This window comes from Apus apus, chromosome 5 (assembly GCF_020740795.1).
Source record: "Apus apus isolate bApuApu2 chromosome 5, bApuApu2.pri.cur, whole genome shotgun sequence".
Lineage (NCBI taxonomy): Eukaryota > Metazoa > Chordata > Aves > Apodiformes > Apodidae > Apus > Apus apus.
This window is the reverse complement of record NC_067286.1, coordinates 38186733-38211385: the sequence shown is the minus strand read 5'-3', so window position 1 is coordinate 38211385 and position 24653 is coordinate 38186733. Positions and strand designations below refer to the sequence as shown.

The following is a 24653-nucleotide window of genomic DNA, read 5'->3' as shown; positions in this document are numbered from 1 at the left end:
GCTAAGGGCCTTCTATGCACTGAGTGATTTCCCAGATGCTGCTGACTCTGCAAAAGAGTAAAGTCTGCTTGCCTGAAACAGCTTGATGAAGTGAGGCCTTCAAAATAGACTTGAAGCATTCACTAATTGCAGCTTGCTAGAGAATTCCAGGAGGCTCTTGTAGATGTCTAACTTAGAGTTCCTTCTCAGTTGCCAATTTTCACTATCAAAATTAAGTATAAATGCTAATAGCTGTATTTCTTAGTCAAGGCCAGATTATTCAAACAGCAAGGCAACAAATCCAGTAGCTGTTCAGTTACAAGTGCATCTTGGTGTTTAATAATGGAAAATGCAAGACTAAGTATAAAGCCTCCATTAAAGTTGGTAAGATCAGATTCTAGTTATGCAGGACCATGTGTCAAAATCCACAGCCAAGTACTGACCAGCTAATTTGCTGCAGTAACACACCACAACCATACTAGAAACTCTTTGAGGCAGAAGCAAGTCCTATGCATTAATTGTTTTGAGCATCCTAGAAAAAGCACTAAAAATTTTAAACTGACCTTTCTCTTTGCTTTTATATGGTCATAGAAATTACACAAAGCTAAACTTTAAAAAAAAAAAAAAAAAAAAGGCACTAGAATGAAATAAGGCCCATGTGGAGAGAACAATATTGTTCTCTACTTCCCCCTTGATTTCTAATGCAGTAAATACTTCTTAACCATGTGCTCTGGCAGGCCCTTTCCACAGAATGTGGCATTATGTAGCATTGGTCCAGGTTCAGAGAGAAAGAAGAGTTTTTTGAAGTAGTGATTCAGCATGGCAGCAGATGACTCTGCAATGTGCTTTGGTGAAGGACAAACAGGAATAAAAAAATGAAAAAGGACAAGAATCAGATGCAAGTTTTGAAAAACAGAAATTGTGAGAGAACCTGAAAAGAGCAGAAAGGAAAAGAAAACAGAGAGAGGCTGGAAAATAAAGCTAGCAACTGATAGCTAGAAACTGATTTGCAACCCAACAAAATAAAACTCCTGAGCTGGTGCACACTGAAAAGTGTATTCCTTTGCATAGAGGAAAATCTCTTTTCTAGCAATTTTTAAGATACCTACATCATGTGGGATATTCTGGGGTTTTCCTTGGTAATTTTTCCAGAAACCTCTGTAATAACTGCCATGTGTGGCCCTGTCATTCTGAGTTGCTATCTTTATCTGATCTTCTAACAACCCAGTAGTGAAGAAAATCCAGCTGACAATTAAAAACTGGTGCAAAATTCACAAATCAGTTCCAAATACTGTAACTTCAAAACTGAAACAATTGCTTAAATTGCAGTGAAGATCACCACAAAGTCTTTGTCGCTCTTTTTTTTTTTTTTTCTTAGCACTTGGGGGTAGAAAGAAAAAACCAAAATAAAACAAAAACAACCAAAAAAAAGAGAGAGAAACAAGGGTAGACACTGAGAGATATTATAATTATTTAATTCATAATTAGGATCAAGAAAGAATCTGGAACAGATTTTAATCAGCGAAGTTGTTCTTGCAGATCTCAGCTGAAAATCAAAAGCATCTAATTTAAATTGTGATGTGGTAAAAAAGCATATTTTCAGCATGAAGTTTGAAAAATACTGCATTGCCAATGTTTTGTGTTTCTTTAAAAGAAAACAATGCTCTTCATAACCAGAGATGTGTAATCTATGGAGAAAAGTGACTAGCTCTCTTCCCATGTATACTTTTCCTATTTACTTCTGCCTTAATCCCTCATTCTGAACTGCTGCCCCAGATTGATAAAAATGTGGATACTTAAACTACTCTTTGAAGAGCAGACTATAGTCATGTGCATCATATGCCAGAATCCATGAGGTTACACATATTTTCAGGTAAAGCACTGCATAACATTTGCCCTGTTAATCGCATGTATTGAAGTAACCATTCCAAGTTAAGATGCCATCCCCATGTGAAAAATAGGTAAAGAAGGGATCCTGTATCTGATAATGAACAAACAGACACATACCAAACTGTCTTGTCTTCACAGTTAAACCAGGCATCTGAACTCAGGAAGTCCCTACAAATGCTATACGAAAGAGATCCAGATGATCTCAGGAAAAAAAAATATAGGATATCTTGAAAGATACCATATCTACACAAATCTGACTGTATTGTCCTTGGACTCTTCCTTTTATTTTATCATGAGTATCGTGCTACCTGATAATATTTTTAAATATTCAGATTGTGAATTTCATTTATTACCTAAAAATCCCAGTTTTAATTAAAAGGTTTGTAGACTTGCTTCCTTCTTAAAAATATATTCTCAAAGTAACTTCTGAAGACCAAATAAGAATATTCAACTTAGTATTTCAATTTTAGCAATTTCTATGATTCTAAAGCATAGTTGGCTTATGATTTTGCACATTTCTGTTTGACAATTTTGTCTGGTAGCTACTGGACAGTGTTGAGATGTAGTGACAAATTCCTGACAAACCTTCCATACACATATTCATGCACATATATGTCCCTATATGTATGTCAGCTATTAAAAAGAGCATATTTCAGAATATCAGATCACAATGACATTGGAGATGTGCATATAAAATTATCTATTCCCTATATATTACTACATAATATGATCAAATCTACAGAACCTATTCTGCAGAAACATTACTTGCTTTCTCTCCTTTTAAATGTCTGTATAATTTGTGATCAGAAGCACATGTACTCACGAGATCACAAAAAGATTAATTGCTGCACCAAAAGAGACTATATATTGCAACTTATTTCAAATCTCTTTTGAAGTATGTAACCACAGCTAAGGGCAGGGATGGCTGCAGAGCCAACTGGGAAGAATAAAAGCAATATACTTCACTGAAATTTACGAGATGCGTTTTCTCAGCAAATACAGATTATGAAAAGCAAGTACACTACTCAGTGGGAAAGGAAACCACAATGTATTATTAGATTCAGTAGATTTTGTATTTGTGAAAACTTATGAAAGGTCTATCCTATTTTTGTTGTGCTACAATTGCTAATGCCATGCTGCTTTATACCTTCTATATTACCTGTATTTTCCAAAAAGAAATTGAAACATTTTAAGAAAAAGAAGTGCCCCATCTTTTGAAATGCATGGCATAGAATCATGGCTGACTCCATAAAAGCTGGTCAAAGTGATAGCTTGTTCATCATAATGTCACTAGAGACAGCAACATTGAACATGTTACAACCTCAAATAATCAAATATTTTTGACCTATGTATGTAATATTACTAATGCTTCTTGATGCATAACTCAAGAGTTAGACAATCAAAGATAAAGAAATCTAGTGTGCATTTATAACCTTTTTTGAAGAAGCTGACATCACTACACCTACCATATCAGTCAGATATTAGCCTGAGCCTAGGTTCCAGACTTATCACCCGGCTACATTTGTCAGAGGCAAAGAATGAGATAAAGATCCAAAGCAATCCTTAAGAAAGGTTCAGGGTACAGCATGGTTCCCAGTCTGCCCCAGGAAGACAGATCTGGCTCAGACAAGGACACGTGAACTTCTTCTCAATCCTCCAGAAGAAATCTCAGGCATCTCAGTCACAGGGTGGGTACTATGCATAAGGCAGCATTTCTATTAGAAATATACACAGAGTTGTAGAGACAAGCCATTGTGTTCTCCACAAGAAAACACACAACACCTTTTTGCTATGCTTACTTGCTTGTTAATTGTGAGATTTTAATTGAATTAGTAAGGAATCACATCAATTCACAGGAGGATCCTTAACAGTTAATTACACAGAAAGGGATTCCATCCTGAGGAAGAATTAATATTATTCAAGAGGCAAATATCCAGATATGTTTAAAAATCACAAATTTGTGGAACTTGTTCTTACTAAAATGCAAGTGTGATATATTACTGAAATATTCATCTTGCATTTCTGGCATGCAGACAGAGATCATCCTATAACCTGAAATTTCCTCTCTTAACTCTCATAATAAAAGCCCATCAGTCTTGTTAAAAACAATGGAGCAAACTAAAAAATTCCTTACATTTCCTGCAATTTTTTGTGCCTGTTTTATGACTACTCTTTCATGCCATATTAGAGTTTTTAGCTATCTATTATAAGTGACATGCAATGATCAATTAAAAAAGCAACAACACCTGTCAGTATAATTAGCAATAAATATGTCCACAAAGTGCATTGAAATATTCAAGGCAAGAAAACTTCTGTAAGCATATTAGTTAACGATGTGCAGCAGAACTAAACGCCTGTTATAAAACATAATAACTACATATAGACTCAAATAAATCTTCAAGAAAAAATCACCAGAAGGATTTATGTGACATGGGTTTTTTTTGTGTATACTTTTGTTTATATATACACATATATATTTATGTATATACAACTATATAAAAGAAATTATTTCAACCAAGTCACAGTTATCATAGTAAAAATTCCCATTGCCATCCTTGCTTTTAAATAAAAATAATGATATAGTGTCAACAATCTTTATTTTTAAAAGTTGCCAGTACTAAATCCTACCCATGCCATTGAAATAGCATTAATTTAGGGTTTCTTTCCAGCAAATCTGGACATGTAGTAGATGTTATTATCATCATATATACTAAACAAGAAAATACATTGCCTCAGCAAATGTTTTGGCTAATTAATTTGCACAGTGACTTAAAATACCACATTTTTTTCACCGTACTGAAAAGTATTTATATAATTACATCATTATATCCAGCAAACATTTGTGTTTGAGTCACATTAAGATACAGAATAGAGAAGACTGTAAGAGGTAACATCTGCACTGGCATTTGATATTTACTTTAATAATTCTCTAGAGACCATCAGTAGAGTACATTAGCTCATTTTCTAAAGCCTGTATTAGCATATTTTAACACAGGAGCAATGTGAAGTCAGAAGAGTAAGAAATAATAATTATATTTGGTCAAAGTGCACTTCCATGCATTCTTATATTGATGTGGCCTAATCCAGAAATTCCAGAAAAAGTGAGCATATCAAAACATCAGATATCCAAATGACAGTGAGAATTTGCAGATTTTCTGTTTTTGGAAATAGATTAAGAAACTAATACTGTTAAAACACCCACTTTTTTGTATTTTAGACCTCCAATTCCCTTTTCATAGAATCATAGAATGGTTTGGGTTGGAAGGGACCTCAAAGAACATCTAGTTCCAACTCCCCCACTTGGGCAGGGACTCCTCCCACTGGACCAGGTTGCTCAAAGCCCCATCCAACCTGGCCTTGAACACTTCCAGGGAGGGGGCAACCTGTTCCAGTGTCTTACCACCCTCACATTAAAGAATTTCCTCCTGACGTCTAAACTAAATCTACCCTCTTCCAGTTTGAAACCATTTCTGCTTGTATTGTCACTGCATGCCCTTGTAAAGAGGCACTCCCCAACTTTCACAGATATTGGAATGCTGCTATAAGGTCTTCCTGGAGCCTTCCCTTCTCCAGGCTGAACAGCCTCAACTCTCTCAGCCTTTCTTAATAGGAGAGATGCTTCCATCCTCTGATCATCCTCATGGCCCTCGTCTAGACTCACTCCAACAACTCTATGTCCTTGTTATGTTATGGGGCCTGAGAATTGGACATAGTACTCCAGGGAGTTTCTCACTTAGAGAGTGGGGCAGAAGAGGAGAATTACCTCCCTTGACCTGCTGGCCACACTTATTTTGATCAGTTCAGAATACAGTTGGCTTTCTGGGCTGCAAGCACACGCTGTCTGCTCCTGTTGACCTCCTCATTAACTGACACACTCCAGTCCTTCTCCTAAGCACTGTTCTCCCTTCATTCTCTGCCAGCCTGTATTTGTGACCGGGGTTGCCCTGACCCAGGTGCAGGACCATGCACTTGGCCTTGTTGAACTTCATGAGGCCGATACAGACCCACCTCTCAAGCTTGTCAAGGTCCCTCTGGGTGGCATCCCATCGCTCACATGTGTCAACTGCACAACTCAGCTTGCTGTCATCAGCAGACTTGCTGAGGTTGCACTCACTCCCACTGTCCATGTCACTGACAAAGATGCTAAACACTGTGGGTCCCAATACCAACCCCTGAGAAATGCCATTTGTCACTGATCTCCACTTGGATATTGAGCAGTTGACTACAACTCTGAGTGCAATCATCCAGTCAGTTTCTCATCTGCCGAGTGTTTCATCCATCAAGTCCATGTCTCTCCAATGTAGAGACAAAGATGTTGCATAGAACAGTGTAAAATATTTTTCACAAGTCCAGGAAGATGACATCAGTTGCTTTTCCCTTACCCATCAATGCTGTAATCCCATTTTAGAAGGCCACCAAATTTGTCAGGCACAAGCTGACTGTCACCAATCACCTCCTCTTTTTCCCTTTCACAGGCAAATGTTTACCTTCCTTCTCCTGAGTCTCCTGACTGCTGACTAATCCAAATGTATATTTTAGGACAACCTTAAGACCTCTGTAGCATTGCAGATCCTACTCTGCTCATATCTACATCTCCCTGAATCACTCATCACCCTTCTGTGTCCAAATATATTGCTCAGAAATTGATGAATGCACCTCCACCCTTGCAAGAAGAACACTCCCTTAAAAGTAATGTCACAGGTTGCAGTATTTTTGCCCAGTGCATCCTTACTGGTTTGCTTTGAGGAAAATCAAGGTGATTTAAGCAGCTCTCCAGAGACTACCCTTGCAGTAAGGAGAGGGCGTAGATGCTCCACACATTGCTTACAATTCCTTTCCAAAAGCCATGCATATGGACCCCAAATCAGTCAATTAGGTAGCCTTCTCTTTTCTTTTTCCTTTTTTTCTTTTTCTTATTTTTTCTTTTTTTAAAACTTTTTTTTCCCCTCTCTTTTTTCTTTTGCTCAAGACTAGAAGGGGTATCCACTGCTGGTATCTTCTACCACTCTAAGAATTATTCAAGTCCCATTGTCAGAAGAGCAGTAATTCCAAGCTTTTTTGTTGACATCCTTTCCTCTAGAAATAAAGTCCAAGCTTAAAAACGGGTATTGTACACTGTCTGCAACATTAATTATTTATTCATTTATCCTGATAAATTATGCAAGCCAGATGCTCCATTATCACTGGAGTTATCAGTTAAATCCTTTCCAGCTCTTAGCTAATTTCATTCTCTTGATACATAGGTAACAGCAGACTAACCAAGTAATTCTTACTCTTCTACTCCTCTATCACAAGATATAGGAATCTCTTATTTCTCCATTTTGCTTCTTTTTATTAGCTCCCAATTCTTTCATCATCTTATTATAATCTAACCAGAAGCCTTCCATCTTCATTTGATCCCTCAAATAATGACCAGCTTTCTTCAGAAGACCTGAATCTCCAGTAAAGTATGTATGCTCCTTCTATGTCCACAGTATATCTCCTATGGCATCCATGCAATAAATTAGAGGACAGTGGGTTTGTTTAACTATGGGCTATATCAATAGACTTATTTACTAAATTCTAACAGGAGAAAAAAAATAAATTTAACTTCATTGCGGCTGCAGACTTAACCATACTGGCAAGAGAGAGGGAAAGATTTTTTTCTATTATGCTGAATGGCATAGTTTAAATTCAGCAATTTTTAAAAAAGTATTGTTTTAACCTTCCATTATTATCAATGGGCATTAATTAAATCCTAAAGGTATAAAATATCATTTCAGAATTGCAGTATTCTCTACAACTGCACTAGATTTTAATTTAAAATTAGATTACAAATGTTGGTGTGTATTGTTTTTTTCTAATATTCCAATCGAAAAACAGATTGTCTGAAAGTTAATAAACCAATATAGTCACCAGCAATACCCAGGTACCTGAAGTTAAATTAATGTAAGAACCCACATAGGCTTAACAGATAATCACTTAGTATAAAATATTTGTAATACCACAAATTATTTCAGCACTAACAATAATATTTAGCTAGCACTAATCCAATACACTAACGTGTTTCTTGAGAAATGTTATGAGCAATCAGAAAGTTATTATTTTTTCCATTAGGAACTTAAGATTGGGTCTTCAGGAATACATTCGTAACAGACTTCAACAACCAGAGCAGAATAAACATTAGGATAGAAGGCAGACAACAAGGCTATCATCTTGCTCAGTTGCCATTTAGCTCATAGATATCTAAATAGCACAGGTACACCTCTGTTGATCATTCCATTAAAAGCATCCAGCTGCCTAAAAATTTGCATTTCTGAGCTCAGACTACCACCAGTCCTGGCAAGTCTGAGCAACTTTGCACCTCATTTCTAAGCCTAATTACTACCTAGAAAATTGACATGTACTTCATCATCATTTTCATCCTTGAAGTCACTGACTCTGTAGGTGAGTAAAAGAAAAAGTGTAGAAATGCCATACAAGCTGGAAGGATTCCAAACAGTGTGATTGTTTGACCAAACAGATTTTGAGAAACTAGTATTTATTTCTGGTACTCCATGTCTGCCATTCTGGTTTTGTTGTTGTCATGGTTTTTTTCCAAAACAGAGGAATATGCTCAGGGCACAGAGGAAAATATAAGAAGGTTTTAAAATGTAGGCACACTCAACTACTCAGAAAATAACAAAAGCTAATAAACCCTCCAGTTTGATGTTCAAGCCAGGACTGTAAAAAAAGAGTGGCCTGTGCAAAGCCCAGCTTCAGAACAGTTAATCTGCATTTGCCAGAACTGACAGTAAACTGCCCTACCGAATGATGTGATTCCAGCAAGATGTTCAGAGTCAAACTAAATAAGAACATAACTTCTTAATCAACCAATTACTTTCTTTAAATTGCATATGAAATCTTGGGTTGACATGCCATAAAACTAATACATATATTGGATACATTCTGCCAATACATAGACATACCAAGTTCTCATCATAGCATATATAGATATGCTATAGATATATAGCATATATATATACATATATTTGTGGATCATCTGCTCCTGCAGAGTTACTATGAGTGCTTGACATTCTTGGAGTGCATAATGTATACGGTCTTAAGAAATATGATAGGTAGTACAAAATATTTTAAAATAATATCCACAACACAGCTGTTTTTATCCTAATAAATGCTATTACCCACTGGTTAAATGCTGGGAGAACTAAGGCACATAAAGTTGAGCCACTGAGGTTGTTGGGATGAGTGCACAGTGAGTTTAGCATTTGACTAGAGGCTTAGCTAGAATGTTCTATTAATCCTAACTCTTCACCTCCAAAAAAAAAGCATTTCACCAATACCAGTGTAATATAAACATATAGTATGTGCTTATATAAATACATTCCATTGGCAATGTTCCATATAGATAAATGCATTTATCATCTAGTCTTTCACCATAGTTCCATAAACAAAAACTTGGTTTTGATCTGCAGCCAGTCAGGTAGCATATTTCTGCCTATGTTGTATATGTATTAAGCCCTCTGGCTAAAAAAAAAAAAAAAAAGTCCCATCTGCAGTTACTTAGATTGCAATCTACAAAGACTGTCAAATCTTAGGAATCACTAAGCATAAAAAGCACTGTAATACATGATATGTTTACAGAGAAAGTACTATTTGTTTGGTGTTCAAGTGCTTCACAAACATATGACCTGTCATCAGATGAGATTTTGAGTTGGATTTGGAAAAGAAAAAAGAAAAAAAAGGAAAAAAAGGATAAGAGCAAATTGATTTTGCATATATTTTCCTTTAAATGGGTAATCCAACACAGAAATAACCCATATGTTGCACAGAGAACCAAGATCTAAACTTTTCTTACCAAATGTGCAGTAAAGAAATCCTGATCCTCAAAACTGTGAGTGCAATACAGCTACAGCTACCATTTTCATTTTTTAATGCTTTTAAAACTGTAGTGGACACCAGAAGCTCAACTAATTCAAGAAAATGGTCTTTTAAAAAATCTCCAGCAAATTTTGGTTTAATCATGCTTGTTGATAGTTTCATAGATTTCATAGTTTCATAGAATGGATTGAGTTGGAAGGACCTTAAAGATCATCTAGTTCCAACCCCCCAGCTTAGTCAGGGGCACCTCTCACTAGACCAGGTTGCTCCAAGCCCCATCCAACCTGGCTTTGAACACTTCCAGGGATGGGGCATCCACAACTTTCCTTTGCAACCTGTTCCCATGTTCCATCACCCTCACACCAAAGAATTTCCTCCTAATGCCTAACCTAAATCTCCCCTCTTCCAGTTTTAATCCATTACCCCTTGTCTTTTCACCACAAGCCCTTGTAAAGAGTCCCTCCCCAGCTTTCCTGTAGGCCCCCTTTGGATACTGGAAGGCCACTATGAGGTCCCCCTGGAGCCTTGTCTTCTCCAGGATGAACAATCCCAGCTCTCCCAGCCTGTCTTCATAGGAGAGGTGCTCCAGCCCTCTGATCATCTTTGGGGCCCTCCTCTGGACTTTCTCAATTATGTCCATGTCCTTCTTATGTTGGGAGCTCCTGAACTAATTTCCTTCTTGTGATTTTACTTTTCACTTAAGTCCCTTCTAAGTAGCTACAGCTGATGAAATTAACAGCAAGTTTTCCAGTCAGTGTCTGCCTCTAGGACTGATAACGCATAATGTTCATAGTTACAGCAAAAGAACATTATGTAGAACTAAGGTCACTGCTTGGTTCTGAAAAAAAACATCATATGCTCTGGAACCAGGAGGGAGTAAGGAAACACACCTGAGACCCTCCTCTGGGGAGGAACGGGCCAGACAGGCAACCATAGTTAACCAAATGAAGTATCCCATGCCAAACATATCACAGAATATTAGGGATTGGAAGGGACCTATGAAGACCATAAGTCCAAACCCCCTGCCGAAGCAGGACAAAACCAACAACAACAAAATCCCACACCAACTAGGGCAGATCACTCAGAAAGGCATCCAGACAGGTCTTGAATGTCTCCAGAGAAGGAGACTCCACAACCTCTCTGGCCAGCCTGTTCCAGTGCTCCATAACCCTCACAGTAAAGAAGTTCTTCCTCATGTTAAGATGGAACTTCCTGTGCTCAAGTTTGAATCCATTGCCCCTTGTCCTATCACATGACACAAGTGAAAAGAGCTTGTCCCTGCCTTCTTGATGCCCAGCCCTCATGTATTTATAGACATTAATTATATCCCCTCTCAGTCTTCTCCTCTCTAGACTGAAAAGCTCCAGGTCTCTTAGCTTTTCCTCGTAAGGCAGGTGTTCCAGTCCCTTAAACATGTCATACTGGATCTAAATTTGAGGGATCACAAGGGGCTCGCTCTCTTCTTTGTCCATGGTCAGCATCCTGGGAGTACTCCATCCATTTATATGCCTTTGATCCTAGACCCTGTATTCCTGCATCCCAGCATTCCTGCATCCCAGCTCCCATCTGCCATTGATCCCAAGAGTCAAGTCTGGGACTTTTTCAGGGCCAGCCTTGCAGCGTCGGTGGTGACGTGGGTGTTATTGGGAGGTGGGTTGAAAGCACGATAGTGCATTTGTACATATTTGTGTATATTTCACCACTTTTTATTTTCATCACTACTGTCTCATTAAAGCTGTATTGTTTAGTTTCCAACCCATGAGAGCCTTTCTCCCTTATTCCCTCTCTTTTCCCTGGCAGGGAAGGGAGGGGGGTTAACAGAGAGCAATCTGTCATTCGTTTAATTGCCAGCCCAGCGTTAAAACATGATAGTGGTCTGTCCATCAAATCCATATTGTTCCAGTTTGGATACCAGGGTGTCACACGGGACAGTGTCAAAAGCTTTGCGCAAGTCCAGGTAGGCAACGTTGGTTGCTCTTCCTTTGTTCACCAATGCTGGGACCCCATTGTAGAAGGCCACCAAATAAGTTAGGCAGGATTAGCCCTTGGTGAAGCTGTGTTGGCTGTCACCAGTCACCCCTTTGTTTTCCAAGTCCGTTAGCAGAGCCTTCAGGAGGATCTGCTCCATGATCTTGCTAGGCACAGAGGTGAGACTGACTGGTCTGTAGTTCCCTCAGTCTCCTTTTTTCTTTTCTTGAAAATGGGGTTTATGTTTCCCCTTTTCCAGTCAGTGGGAATTTTGCCAGACTGCTAAATATGATAGACAGAGTCTTTGTAACTTCATCAGCCAGTTTTTTCAGGACCTGTGGATTAATCCCATCAGGTCCCATGGACTTGTGCACCTTCAGGTCCTTCAGAAGGTCTCAAACCTGCTCTTTTCCTACAGTGGAGAGGTCTTCCTTTTCACAGTCCATGCCTTTCAAAATTGTAGTTTTGTAACTAGCTTGGATAGTGAGATCAGAGCTTTTGCCGGTGAAGACTGAAGCAAAGTAGTCATCATGTACCTCAGCCTTCTTTATGTCCTGCATGGCCAGGTTTCCAGTTTCATTCTGAAATGGGCCCACATTTCCCTCATCTTCCTCTTATTGCTGACATTACCTGCAGAAACTTTTCTTGTTCTTAACATCTCTGGCCCGGTGCAGCTTTATCTGTGCTTTGGCCTTCCTTACCTGATCCCTTGCTTCTCTGACAACTTGTCTGTACTCCCTGAGTTTACCTGTTCCTGATTCCACTCTCTGTATGCCTTGCTTTTACATTTAATTGTGTCCAGGGATACCTTGTTCATCCACACAGGCCTCCTGGCTCTCCTGCCTGCCTTCCTCTTTGTTGGGACACGAAGATCCTGGGCATGGAGAAGGTGATCATGGAGCAGCTTTCCCGGGCTCCCCTCCAGGGATTTGTCCCACAGTACCCTACCAAGCATATCTTTGAAGAGATCAAAATCTGCTCTCCTGAAATTGAGGGTAGTGAGTTTGCTTCACTACCTTAAGGATCCTGAATACAATTGTGCCATGGTCGCTGCAGCCTAGTCTCCCGTTAAGTCATACATCATCAACCAGCCTGTCTCTCTTGGAGAGTACAAAGTCCAGCAGAGCACTTTTTCTTGTTGGCTCCTCTACCATTTGGAGGAGGAAGTTGTCATCAATGCATTCCAGGAACTTCCTGGATTGCTGGTGCTTTGCTCTGTTGTCCCTCCAGTAGATATCGCGGGTGGTTGAAATCCCCCATGAGGACTAGGGCCTGTGAGCTCGAAGATGCTGCTGTCTACCTCATCCGCTCAGTCAATCAGGTCTGATGGCCTGTAGCAGACCCCTACTATGACATCTCCTGACCCTGTCTTCCATTTAACCCTGACCCATAAAGTTTCAGTTGACTCTTCCTCCATCCCCTGACGGAGCTCTACAGACTCCAGCTGGTCATTGATATAGAGGGTGACATTCAAATTCTTTCAAATTTTAATTTTTAAATTTAACCTTTTCAGATTAATTTTCTCAGAAAAGTTTACAGCTTTAACAGGACTAAGGAGGCTCAAATTCACCATGTGTCATTAGTTTAAGACAGTCCCTTTGACATGCATTGTCCTACACTTCTAGGACATCTTATCTATTTCAGTATAAAAAAAGTTACATTTTCCCTGTGTTAAGGTCCACTTTAATTTTAGGTGGTTTGGTGTGCACATTCTGTCCTCTAGTGAGAGACAATCTAAGATGGTTCTCAAAACCTGAAAACCCCATTTCAGAGTGGAGACGCCTTATTGCACAAATACCCCGTAAATGCTCGTTTTTGTTAACTGAATTACATTTAAATTATTTTTTAACTAGTTTTATTTCTTACGCAACTTAAGGTGACTTCTTAGTATAGGATTGTTAATAGTGACAAAATCAAATAATTAAAATATTATTGGCTCTCAACCTGTTTGCCAGACCTGAGACTCTTTGCAAATAGCAACATTTCCACAAATTTATGTGCAAAAACTTGTTGGTCCTCAGATCTAAGTACAATAATATGTCTTCAAGTTGTCTTCATTGAGCTCTAAGTGGTATATTTTTACTTTTACACACAATCATACTAACCCACATATGGAAGTTATAAAACTATTTGTCAGAGAAATTTGCTTAATGAAGCATAACTGTTAAACACACCCAGAAGTCTTCTCAGAAATACTTCTGTGGATGTAAGTCCTTATTTTCCTTTAACTCCTGAAGAGCAACTGTAATAAATTTTCAAAGTAACACTTTGCTTGAATTATCAGGATCATATCTTGCATGTAAGCAAAATAGCTGATCCAAGATGCAGTCAGCTTCTCCAGGTAAGGTTTTATTTTCATCTGCTGAACATAAGAATTATAACTTGTGGCAAACTTCTGTCAAGGCAGTCCACACAGTATTTCCGTTAATATCTTCATCTATATATCCTTTCATAAAGACTGTCACCAGCATTTTCTGTGATCATTTGTAAAAGACCAGTTATGTTATGGTAACATGATGAGGCTTAGTTCTTTTCCAAGTTCTATTATAATTCACAGTTGTCTATACAGTCTAGAGATTTGAACTCTAGAAAAATTTAAACTGAGCACTTAGAGAAAGGTGTTTTAGATAGCACAGCTGAAAAGATATACAACTGCAGAAGCAAGGTATGTTGTCACAGCCTCAGAATAGAGCCATTGAGACTCATCAAACCAAAAGTGAGAAGAAAGAACAATTCTCTTTCTGAAGTTATAGGAAGACATGTGGTAGAGGAGGTACTTCACCAGTGATGCTAATATTGAATATGTCCTTTTACAGATTAGTATAAAGACAGTTCTGAGACTCAAGTTACAAGAAATTGAACTTACTGAAGTTCTCTTCCAGACTCAGTCATATTTTGGGTGACTAATTTTAACATCTGAAAAACAATACTGAGTTTTCTTTTGAAAGGAGCTGATATATATTAAAAAATAGTTGAAAAGTACTCAGAAAAATAATTTGGCCCAGTCTTCAGCATTTATTTGACAAACACAGCAATATTTAATACTACTAATTTAATAAAAGCCACTGAATTCAAGATAAGGAGATGAGTAACTCACCTACTTTCTGTAGGTGTAAAACACTGGTTTTACAGTTTTACAGAATGCTTTTAATTTAATGAAAAAAGGAATAATCTTTGTCTAACTACAGATTTAATATCTTGTTTGATAATACTGTGCTCTTTTCTCTTATTCAGGGTTTAAGTACAAGGAGAAAAGCAACTAAAAAATTTTTGGCCGCCAAAAAAACAGAAACAGAGACAGCAAAAGGATAATGATTACATGATATTTGACCTGTATCCAAAGTTCATTAAAACCTTATAGGAGTCAGAAGGAAAGATGAAAGATCCACTCAAGAGAGGTTTGAGGCTGACCCAGGTATCCTAGAAAAAAAGATTACTAAAGTCTCTCTGCTTGGAAAGAGAGAAAAGATCAGTGGTCTGCAAAGACCTAGAGACACTATAATAGCATAAAGTGTGTTTGTTTCTATTTCAAAAAATAACATATGGTTCAGACATTTAAGTCATAAAGTTGTGCAGCCAGTGCTTTACTCCTCAATAAGTTAGAAGTTAAGAGACCTATCAAATACTGAAGATTATATTAGATCATCCAAAATGACACTTCCCTGAGAAGGTTAAGGGATATAAAATAAAGTAGAATGGGAGCTGAATCCAAATTGGACCTCAGGAGGTTTTCCAAGAAAGATGACTTCTTGTAAAAGCAAGCATATTTTATTCAGAATAAAACCCCTAAATGGATCACGAAAGCATCTCAGCAAGTTAACACAACACAAGGACAGAGAGAGCACTTTAAGATTTGTTTATAGCAAAAACATATTTTTTCATCTCTTTTACAAACAATTGCAATCAGTAACATCTACATTAAATGTGTTAGAGACATATAAATGTATCTTAGCACAGCTTGAGTTAAGAGTGATGGCCAGATAAGTGACTAATATAAGGCATTCTGGACCCCAGAGAGCTATGATTCAAGCATCTAGCTTACTGAGGCACTCATGTGAAGCTGAGATTTCCGGGAAATTTCCCATGGGATGACATAAAAAAAGCCTCCAACTCATGTTGCATGGCTAGTTCTGAGAAAGGGCATTGCAAAAGTGAGAGAAACTAGTATTTTCAAAGGATCAGTGGTGACTAGTAAAACCCTAAGTCACGTAGCATGAAAAGAAACTGCCAGCAAACACCAAAATCCTCCCAGGACAAGCCACAGAAAAACAACCACGCTCTTGATTACAGAAACAGCAGAGTCACAGATCTACAACAGCGATACAGAGCAAATATTCACAAGAGAAGGAGACGATCTGTTTGCTGAGCAATTTTTCCAAAGAATAACATAAAAAGTCTGCTATGGCCTAGATCCTCAAACTAGCCTTATTACCACAAACCAACTCAAAACCAGAGAAAGGAAATCAGCTTCAAACATCCAAAACAAAGATAAGGCTAACCTCTCCTGGCTAAGGAAAATAACCTATAACAAAATTTAAAAATGCTTGCTTTACTGCTACATTTACAGTTTAACAATTATATTCAGAAACTATTATGCTAGTAAGTTAGTATTTCAGACTTATATCCAGACTCTGTACCATTCATGTTAGTCTTTATGATTTGGACAATGGAGTAGAGAGAAGGCTTCTTAAACTTGCAGATGACAAAAAATATATGTGCTTGAGGGAGATACTTCAAACATAACAGAAGACACATTTGAAACTGAGGAAGTCATGTACACACACATAAGAAAAAAGATTTTAAAAAATTAAGTACAATAGTGGACAAAGGCAAATCCTACATGTAGAACTTGAAAAAGGTGAAAAACCCATAGTGCAACAAAGGAGTTTGTGAGTTGCAGTGAATCACAAGCTGAACATGAATCAACCATCTCCTGCTGTTGTGGCGGGGGGGGAAGCAACAACAACAACAAAAAACAAACACGACAAAAACACACAACAAACCAAAATACTAAACGGGTAAGTATCGCTTGAAAGATGTGAAATATTTTTCCAGTCTACTCAACTATTACGAAGTTTCACATTGGGCCCTCTGTCCAACCTGGGCACAACAATTCCAGAAGGAACCAGATCATTTGGAAGGAGCCCCTCATAGAGAGCTATCAGAGCATAGACGAAATAAAAGAGGAGCCATATGAAGTTATGTTTGGGTCTTTTTTCCTTAGCTGGTTTTCAATAAGTTACATAATGCAAGGCAGTACAAGGATATACAATTTAAAATATAGCTAAAGTCTGAATAAAAGCATTTCCACAAAACTTGCTTTTACGGCATTATCTTTATCAGTACAGGTTTCATAGAGTCATAGAATACTAAGGGTTTGAAGGGACCTTTAGAGAACATCTAGTCCAACCCCCCTGCCAGAGCAGGACCACTCAGGGCAAGCTACTCCAGAACCTCTCTGAGCAACCTGTTCCAGTTCTCTGCCACCCTCACAGTAAAGAAGTTTCTTCTAAAGCAAGCAGGTTACAGAAGTGTTGTATTCCTCATGTGCTTGCTAAGACTTTGTTGCATTTTTTCTATGACCTTATATCTTTTTGAAAGCTCTTTCTTTTTATGTTACTCTGTGAAAATTTTAAAAGTATGTAACAAGTTTTTAAAATATCTTTAAATACAAGTAATTTTCATGCATGCAAGCAGTTACACACATGCATAAACATACAGAGAAGAACACTTCCCTGGGTGTCCAGGGTCTGTACATAGAATATTTGACAGACTCAACTGCAATCCTCACACCTCCCAGGCTGACAAGTCAGATAATTGCAGATATTTGAGATTCCTTCGTGTTATTTTTTTGCCCTTTTTTACAGTTGCATTAACCAGATTTCTTTCTAGTCACAAAAAATCCCTCCATGCTACAGCAACTGCTTACACAGAAAAAAACCATTAGGAAGGTATTTTATTAACTACCATTGACACAACTTCACAAATAAACTCTAAAATGGAGGAAAATGTGAGGAATGCTATTCATGCACTCACCTCCACTTGGAAATACATGTGAGGGTGAGTTATATGTAAAGAATATTCCCATTTTGTAAGCAGACACAATTTAGTTTTGTTTGTGGTCTGAGCCAGCCCAAAGTTGTGTGAATACCATCCACAAGCTCTACATCTCTTTAATTTAATCTCAGCACTGCACTAATGTAGCCACAAGGAGTTATAGATCAGAACTGGCACTAAGTCCAGCAAGATTTGCTGTGTTGCCTGCAGAAATACCTTTTTTTGGTGAATTTGCTAAAAACCTACTGCACATTGTGGATATAGCCCTTTCTCTCATCAAAAGCTGGCATTATCTACCCCAAATTTTTCATTAAAATGGCAGGACCATAAAAAATTCAAGATCAGCTTATTATTTGATTAGGATTGATTGCAGTATAGTTGCTTTATGGTTAGCATTAGTACACAGAATTGTATTTTAAGACAGTCCACAGCTCCACTCTTAAGATAAACACAAATAAAATACCATCTTACTGAGTAGGAAGGAAGACTATGTTCTCATGAACAGGCCTCAGAATGAAACTCTGAAGACAGCTCAGTCTGAAGAGATAACATGTGCCTGCTATTTATGGCGATTGTTTGTTGCCTTCAAAAGCATGCTTCATCTGCTGCAGCAAACCAAGCCACACAAACGAACATACACATACACTCCCAGACACTGTTTATTTTAATTTCACCCTGAATTTCTTTAATATCTTTAAAGATTCAATCCCGAGATCTAATTCTGGGACAGAGATTCTGTTTAAAGATATTTGTGTTCAGTTGTTGGGTTGAGGAAGGAAGATTGCTGCTCTTTTAATTTCCACAAAACACAGAATTTTGAGAAAAAACTCAGTCTTGCTAAAGCATTTTCTTGCTGGAGAAAAGAAAAAAAAATTTTGATTTAGTGGCTGTGACTGTTCAGATCTTATCATTTCATATTTCTTACCAAGACTCAGATCTGAAAAGAAATTCTATACCTTTACTATTTTGTGTAGTCCCACCTGAGTTCAATCTTCATGTAAACTTTTCGTGACTGAAAAGCCAGGCATTACACCATCTTTCTATGCTACTCTCACTGAAACTTGCTTAGCTTTCAAATGAGTCATCACAAATTTGGGAGCTTTAGGTACTGAAGCCCATTACACTTAATGGGAATATTTCTGGGCAGTCAGGTTACTGTTAGTGTTGCTTTAGCTGCTGTTGGAGTGTGAACGTGTTCATTAATATGGTTATGACTGCTGAATTAAGTGATGAGTAAATAATGTTGAAAAAAATCTGAGAATTATACAGTTTCTATTATCTCCCTGAAAAGGACTTCCTTTTCAACACCAGCTGTCAGACATGCTACAACAGTTATGAAAAGCTCTTTTGTTAACTGTACCAGTAGCAGAGTCGAATAAACCACCTTCAATGAAAAGTCTGCAATATAAAATTCATCCTACCTTCAGCTGCACTAGATGCACATCCACATGCTTGCTATCTGAGTCCTGCTGGACAGAGTAGGTCAGATCCCTGACTCTTTCAGATGTCATCCGAAGCCAGGTCTCAATTTCTGGCAAGTGAAGAACAATCTTCCAATCGGCCCCAGTATGTAGAGGAGGAGGCTTTTCATATTGCTGGCCAGAATCAAGTTCCTTCATGACATCCTCTTCCCCTTCTTGTTCCACTGTAGGAGTCATGTTTATAAGCATGGGAGATGCATCAGATGGCATGGGATCTAGTTCTTGTGTTCTCATGGGAGAAAGCGCTACATCCATGGCTAACATGGGAAAGCCTAAACCACAATTCTCTCCAAAATAGCTGCAAAGATGAAAAGAAGAAACACTACTGTTTTGAGACCAAATTTTGCAGTCAAAATGATCACAAGACAAGGACTAAATGGCAATGTCTGAGAAGTATCATAATTCTAAACAAATTCTTTGACATGCAAATATACACTAGAATTTCAATAATAAATAAATTATTTGTAATTAATTTTGCTGATTTGAACAAACAGGTTCTCTGAGAAAATTAACAAATGCCATGTTTCTCTCATTGTAGACAGTCACCTTGGAACTGACAGTTTTCATTTGTGAAAAATATGTTCTAATTTTCTACAACTGCAACATAAGTAAACTGAGCATTGGTAAAGCTATCAGAACTTTATTGAACTCCACCAGTTAATGTAGGACTGGTATTTGTAAACTAGCACACTAGAGCATATTGCTCGGCCCAAAATTTATGACTAAACACAAATTATCTCAAGTTTTATTCAAATTTTCCAACTGGCCACGTACAACAAAAAATTTTGGAGGCAAATCTGAAGCAACCATTGAGGGCACTTCGTTGATCTATAGTGGGCAGATTTTAGTTTTGAAGTTTAAATTCTTGCAGTTTTGTTAGATTAAGAACTGTTACAATGAGCAACAACTCCATCAAAACTTATAGTTAAGAACTCCAAATATCAAAATATATACCTAAAATTAAAGCATCATATTACAAGAGTGGCTTTATGAAAATCCAAGAGCTGTGTCATCAATATACACTTAAAGATTCACTGGAAAAAGTAAATAAGTAAAACACTTTACTTTGTGCCTTTTTCCCGGTCAACTCAAGCTGTTTGTAACACAGAAGGCTGCTGTATACCCTACATTCAAGAAAATAATGTTCCCCTGAACTGCATGCACCTGGTTTGGAGCTAAGTACCTAAAACATTCTAAAAACTTTCATTCATTAAGAGATGTACTTTTTACCTAACTTTGAAGAGACTCACATTTGACATATGCCTGCCTTTGACATAAAACTTCATTAAAACTTATACTCTTAGCATTCAGACACTACTCCTACAGACAGTGAGAGTACCAGCAGAGTACCCAAACACCAAATTCATAGCCAGGAAAAGCAAAAATATTACATGTAACATTAATTTAATTTTATTTCCTATCTTGCTGCTACTTAGTAAGTTATCTTCTGCATGTGTACCACTCTCCCAAAACAGTATTTAGAATAGATATTAAGCTAGTAAATATTAATTTGGCACTTCAGAACAAAATTTTCTATCAGAGGAATCAAGGAAAATGGATGAAGGTTCCAATCATTCTCAGTGCACACTGCAAAATTTCCAACTTCCATGGCAATTTTTCAGCTTAAACTCTGCTCCTATACATACTGAAAATATATTTAGACAAATGACTGAATTCGAAAACATTATTGTCTTGGACACTGCTACTCACATCCCCAGTTTAAATCATATATACCAACTGTTCTAACAGCCAAAACTATTTTATTACTTCAAGCATATTCTTTACATTATTTCCTCCTGAAAATGAAATTTTGGTGAAGCATGTGGTCCTTATTTCTGCTTGTTTATTGTTAGGAAATTAAACATGCCTGCCAGCAAAATAGTTGGTCCTGAATCACTAAATGATACAGAAACACAGGAAGAGCAGCACTTGCTTAGCAGTCTTCCACACAAATAAACCTTGCACTCTATTTTCAACATGACTCAGCTCTAGTGAGGACATTAAAGCAATTAGCAAACAGAAATTAAAACATGCTCCTGCAGAAGCAAACAAAAGCTAGTCCATGCTGCATGCAGAGCATAGCTCTAGCTTCGATACACTGAGTTTGCAATTAGCAACCGTTAGGAACCTGCTGACCTGATTTTGTTACGATGTGCTTGACTCTATATACTGGCTCTCCAGCATTGAAGCTAATGCCTCCTTAATCCTAGGTGCTCTTAAAGTCAAGTACTTTTATTTCTGCCAGATCACGAACTGCAACACTTCAAGTAAGAGTATGCGGAGAAACTTTAAAATTTATCATTGCTTTTTACATTCTTTTAAAAAAAATCCTACAAAGGTAATACAACACACCGTGAATAATAATTTGAAAGGCCTGGGAGAACTTTAAAAAGCCCACAAATGCTCAAAAGGAGAAACTGTTGCAGCTAGAAATTACTGAATCCTAACACTAGGACACAGATTCATTAAATTGTTTCTTGGCAGAATAAAAGGGCATCATCTTCCAACTACACTGCTAGAAAAGAAAACTGAAAGATTCTCCCGTGCTCTTGAAGAAAGCCAGCGCTGAAGTGACGAGTTCACAGGAGTGCTTCTAAAATCACTGGAGAAACAGTAAGCTCCACCCTACTATCCCTCCCCCAGCTCCTCTGCAACTCTGGCGAAGCAACATAACTCCCCTGTCACGCCTGCACTGACCTATGAAATGTGCTGGCAGGGCACTGAGAGCACACAAGCCTCGGTCACACTCCCACGTTGCGTATGAAAGAATTGGAAAATCCCCACCACAGAGCTGTCTTTACAGTGATCTAATGTTGAAATACCAAAGAGCAAACAAGACTCGGCAGCAACGACAACAAACCTCACAGACAAATCTAGTTTGAGAAATTTAGGAGTTTTAAGAGTTGCCAAAACGCTTTTGACCAGAAGTAGGATCTACTTTTTGGATTACTGATCTTGTGCAAGTTAGAATTCCATGTTATGTTCAGGTCTGGGAATCCCTAGCATAAGAAAGGCAGGGCCCTGCTTGAGCTGGTCCAGAAGAGGGCTATGAAGATGATCAGAGGGCTGGAGCACCTCCCCTGTGAGGACACCCTGAGAGAGTTGGGGTTGTTCAGCCTGGAGAAGGCCCCAGGGAAAACTTATAGAGGCTTTCAGTATCTGAAGGGGGCCCAAAGGAAAGCTGGCAGGGGGTACCCTTTATCAGGGACTGCAGCAACAGGACAAGGGGTAGTGGTTTTAAACTGAAAGAGGGTAGATTTAAGTTAGATATTAGGAAGAAATTCTTCACTGTGAGGATGACAAGACACTGGAACAGGTTGCCCAGAAAATTGTGGTTGCGTCTCTCTGTCAGTGTTCAAGACCAGCTTGGATGGGGCTCTGAGCAACCTGATCTAGTAGGAAGTGTTCCTGCCCGTGTAGGGACATACCCTCCCTTTTCCCTCAAATATTTAGGGTATTACTTTTATACTGAAATATGGAAGCTAGAAACACCAAGATGGTGCATGGGAGTCCTACTTCAACAGTTACAGTATTGCATAATGTACCATCAGTGACATAGGATAAATATCAGCAAGCCAATCTTAATTTGAAATTTGAAAAGGTGCATGCAGGAACAATATTCCATACACGAAGTGTCATCTGATGGACTAAAACATTTCCCAAAACCCCCCAAAATTAAACAATGCTTTGACTTAATATACTGTGCTGATTTAAATTTTAAGTAACTAATTTTAAATGCTGGCCTTAGTGTTCATTCTACTTCTGGTGTATTTTGTTTTTTCCAGATTCTGTGAGATATACAGAAAGTGATTGTAAACTATTATAATAAGTGTTAGAACACTTAATGAAACAGAATACAATTTTTAGAGTTGCTTTTTATATGCTATTATGCAAAAATTATTTTTTACACAATGTAGTTGATTGATTTCCTTTTAAGCAGGACCACTATCACCCTTAAAGTTCTTTATAAACATGAAAAGATAAGCTCAGTCTCATTTTCTACATCATGAAATCATAGTAGCATCAGTGACAGTTTTAGGTGGGTAAGCAATGCTACATCAGAGTCTAGCATTCTTCTAAAACAAATCCTTTCTGGATCTGGAATAACTGTATAAATTGCATGAATTTACTTTTCCAGGCCAACAGCTGAAAATATATTTTCAAATGTCGTGATCAATAAAAAGTTCATATCTTAATATTTTCAGGGCATAGCCTTATTTATATCACCAGAATCACCACAAATGATTTGTTTCTGTAATTTCTGAAGCTACTGTTTCAGTGCACTGAGAGGACACGTTTATGAGCTACACAACATAGCTACAAGCTTGAATCTTTCTCACAGGAGAAAAAAAATAGATTACTGTAGAGTAATTTTTTGCCTTGTGTTATCTCTTTATACATGGTTCTATATTTTCATGGGTACTTGTATAGAAGGTGAAAGATCCTGTGTAAGCACATGCACACATATGCTTTCTCTCTTCATCTTTAGTAAGTGCATTATGCCTAACAGATGGTTGATTACTTTCCATTAATCACATCAGCAATCTCACTTTCCCCTGGTTTTCTGCTCAATCAGATACTAACATTTTTATGCGAAACATAGAATGTGTGTGTCCACCATAATATAGTTCATCAATCACCACAAGCCTTGAAAGACTTCTCTCACTCATTCTGCTTCCCCATTTTTCACATTTACCTTGTTTAAAAAGTACAGGCCACATTCACTCTGCCAGCTATCAGATCATCCACATTTTCTCAATGTCAGTTGGTTCCTGTCAAATAAAGATTCATTAAGCATTTTAAGCCATCCAGTAGTCCAAGCATTGATCAGTGGTGCAGACACAAGATCGAATGAATGTTAATGAGCTCTAATTTTTCTTACTGTCACATATTGTTAAAATCAGCCACAAGCACTATACAGCCACCTGTCTGTCAAGTAAACAATTAATTTCATTCTCCAAAATGGCCCCCCAAAAAAACAGAGAATCTCCAGAATTAAATAATTATGTGTGCTTGCTGACTTTGAAATCTAATGATGTAAATTTTAACATCAGATTTAATGAGGTCATTGATGGTGAGCTTTCTTAAACAGATACAATCAAAACTAACATTTTACACATCCAAGTTACAATTTTATATATTTTCCATTTCAGTGGTCCCAGGAATACTCTGCCAAGTTATAAGGCCCTTCACATCTTTCCTTGAAAATGCAATCTCTTGTATCTACTGCAAAGATAAATTATATCAGTACACCAAAAAAACTGAAATACTCATGTCAGTAACTGCATATAGAGCAACATGAATTTAATATCACATTAATACCATCCATGATATGCTGAGTCTATTGCCAATTTCCTACAAGATTTAAGAAATACAATGTTATGATTTGAGGGAACACAGGCTAATTTTATGGCATCA

General features: G+C 37.7%; 1 protein-coding gene across 4 annotated transcripts in view; it reads right to left on the bottom strand.

Moving 5' to 3' along the window:
• Positions 1 to 24653, bottom strand: part of AKAP6 (A-kinase anchoring protein 6) — a 280187-nt gene that overhangs the window by 210687 nt on the left and 44847 nt on the right. For 2 of the 4 annotated variants that reach the window (XM_051622353.1, XM_051622357.1), the window contains exons 1-2: positions 21372 to 21776; positions 19176 to 19533 (exon numbers count right to left, since the gene is read on the bottom strand). In XM_051622353.1, coding sequence (XP_051478313.1) covers positions 19176 to 19499 — 324 coding nt within the window. In that variant the 5' untranslated portion in view covers positions 19500 to 19533; positions 21372 to 21776. Of the gene's footprint in view, positions 1 to 19175; positions 19534 to 21371; positions 21777 to 23931; positions 23987 to 24653 lie in introns of those variants that run through there. The other 2 variants (XM_051622355.1, XM_051622356.1) reach the window with 2 other exon arrangements.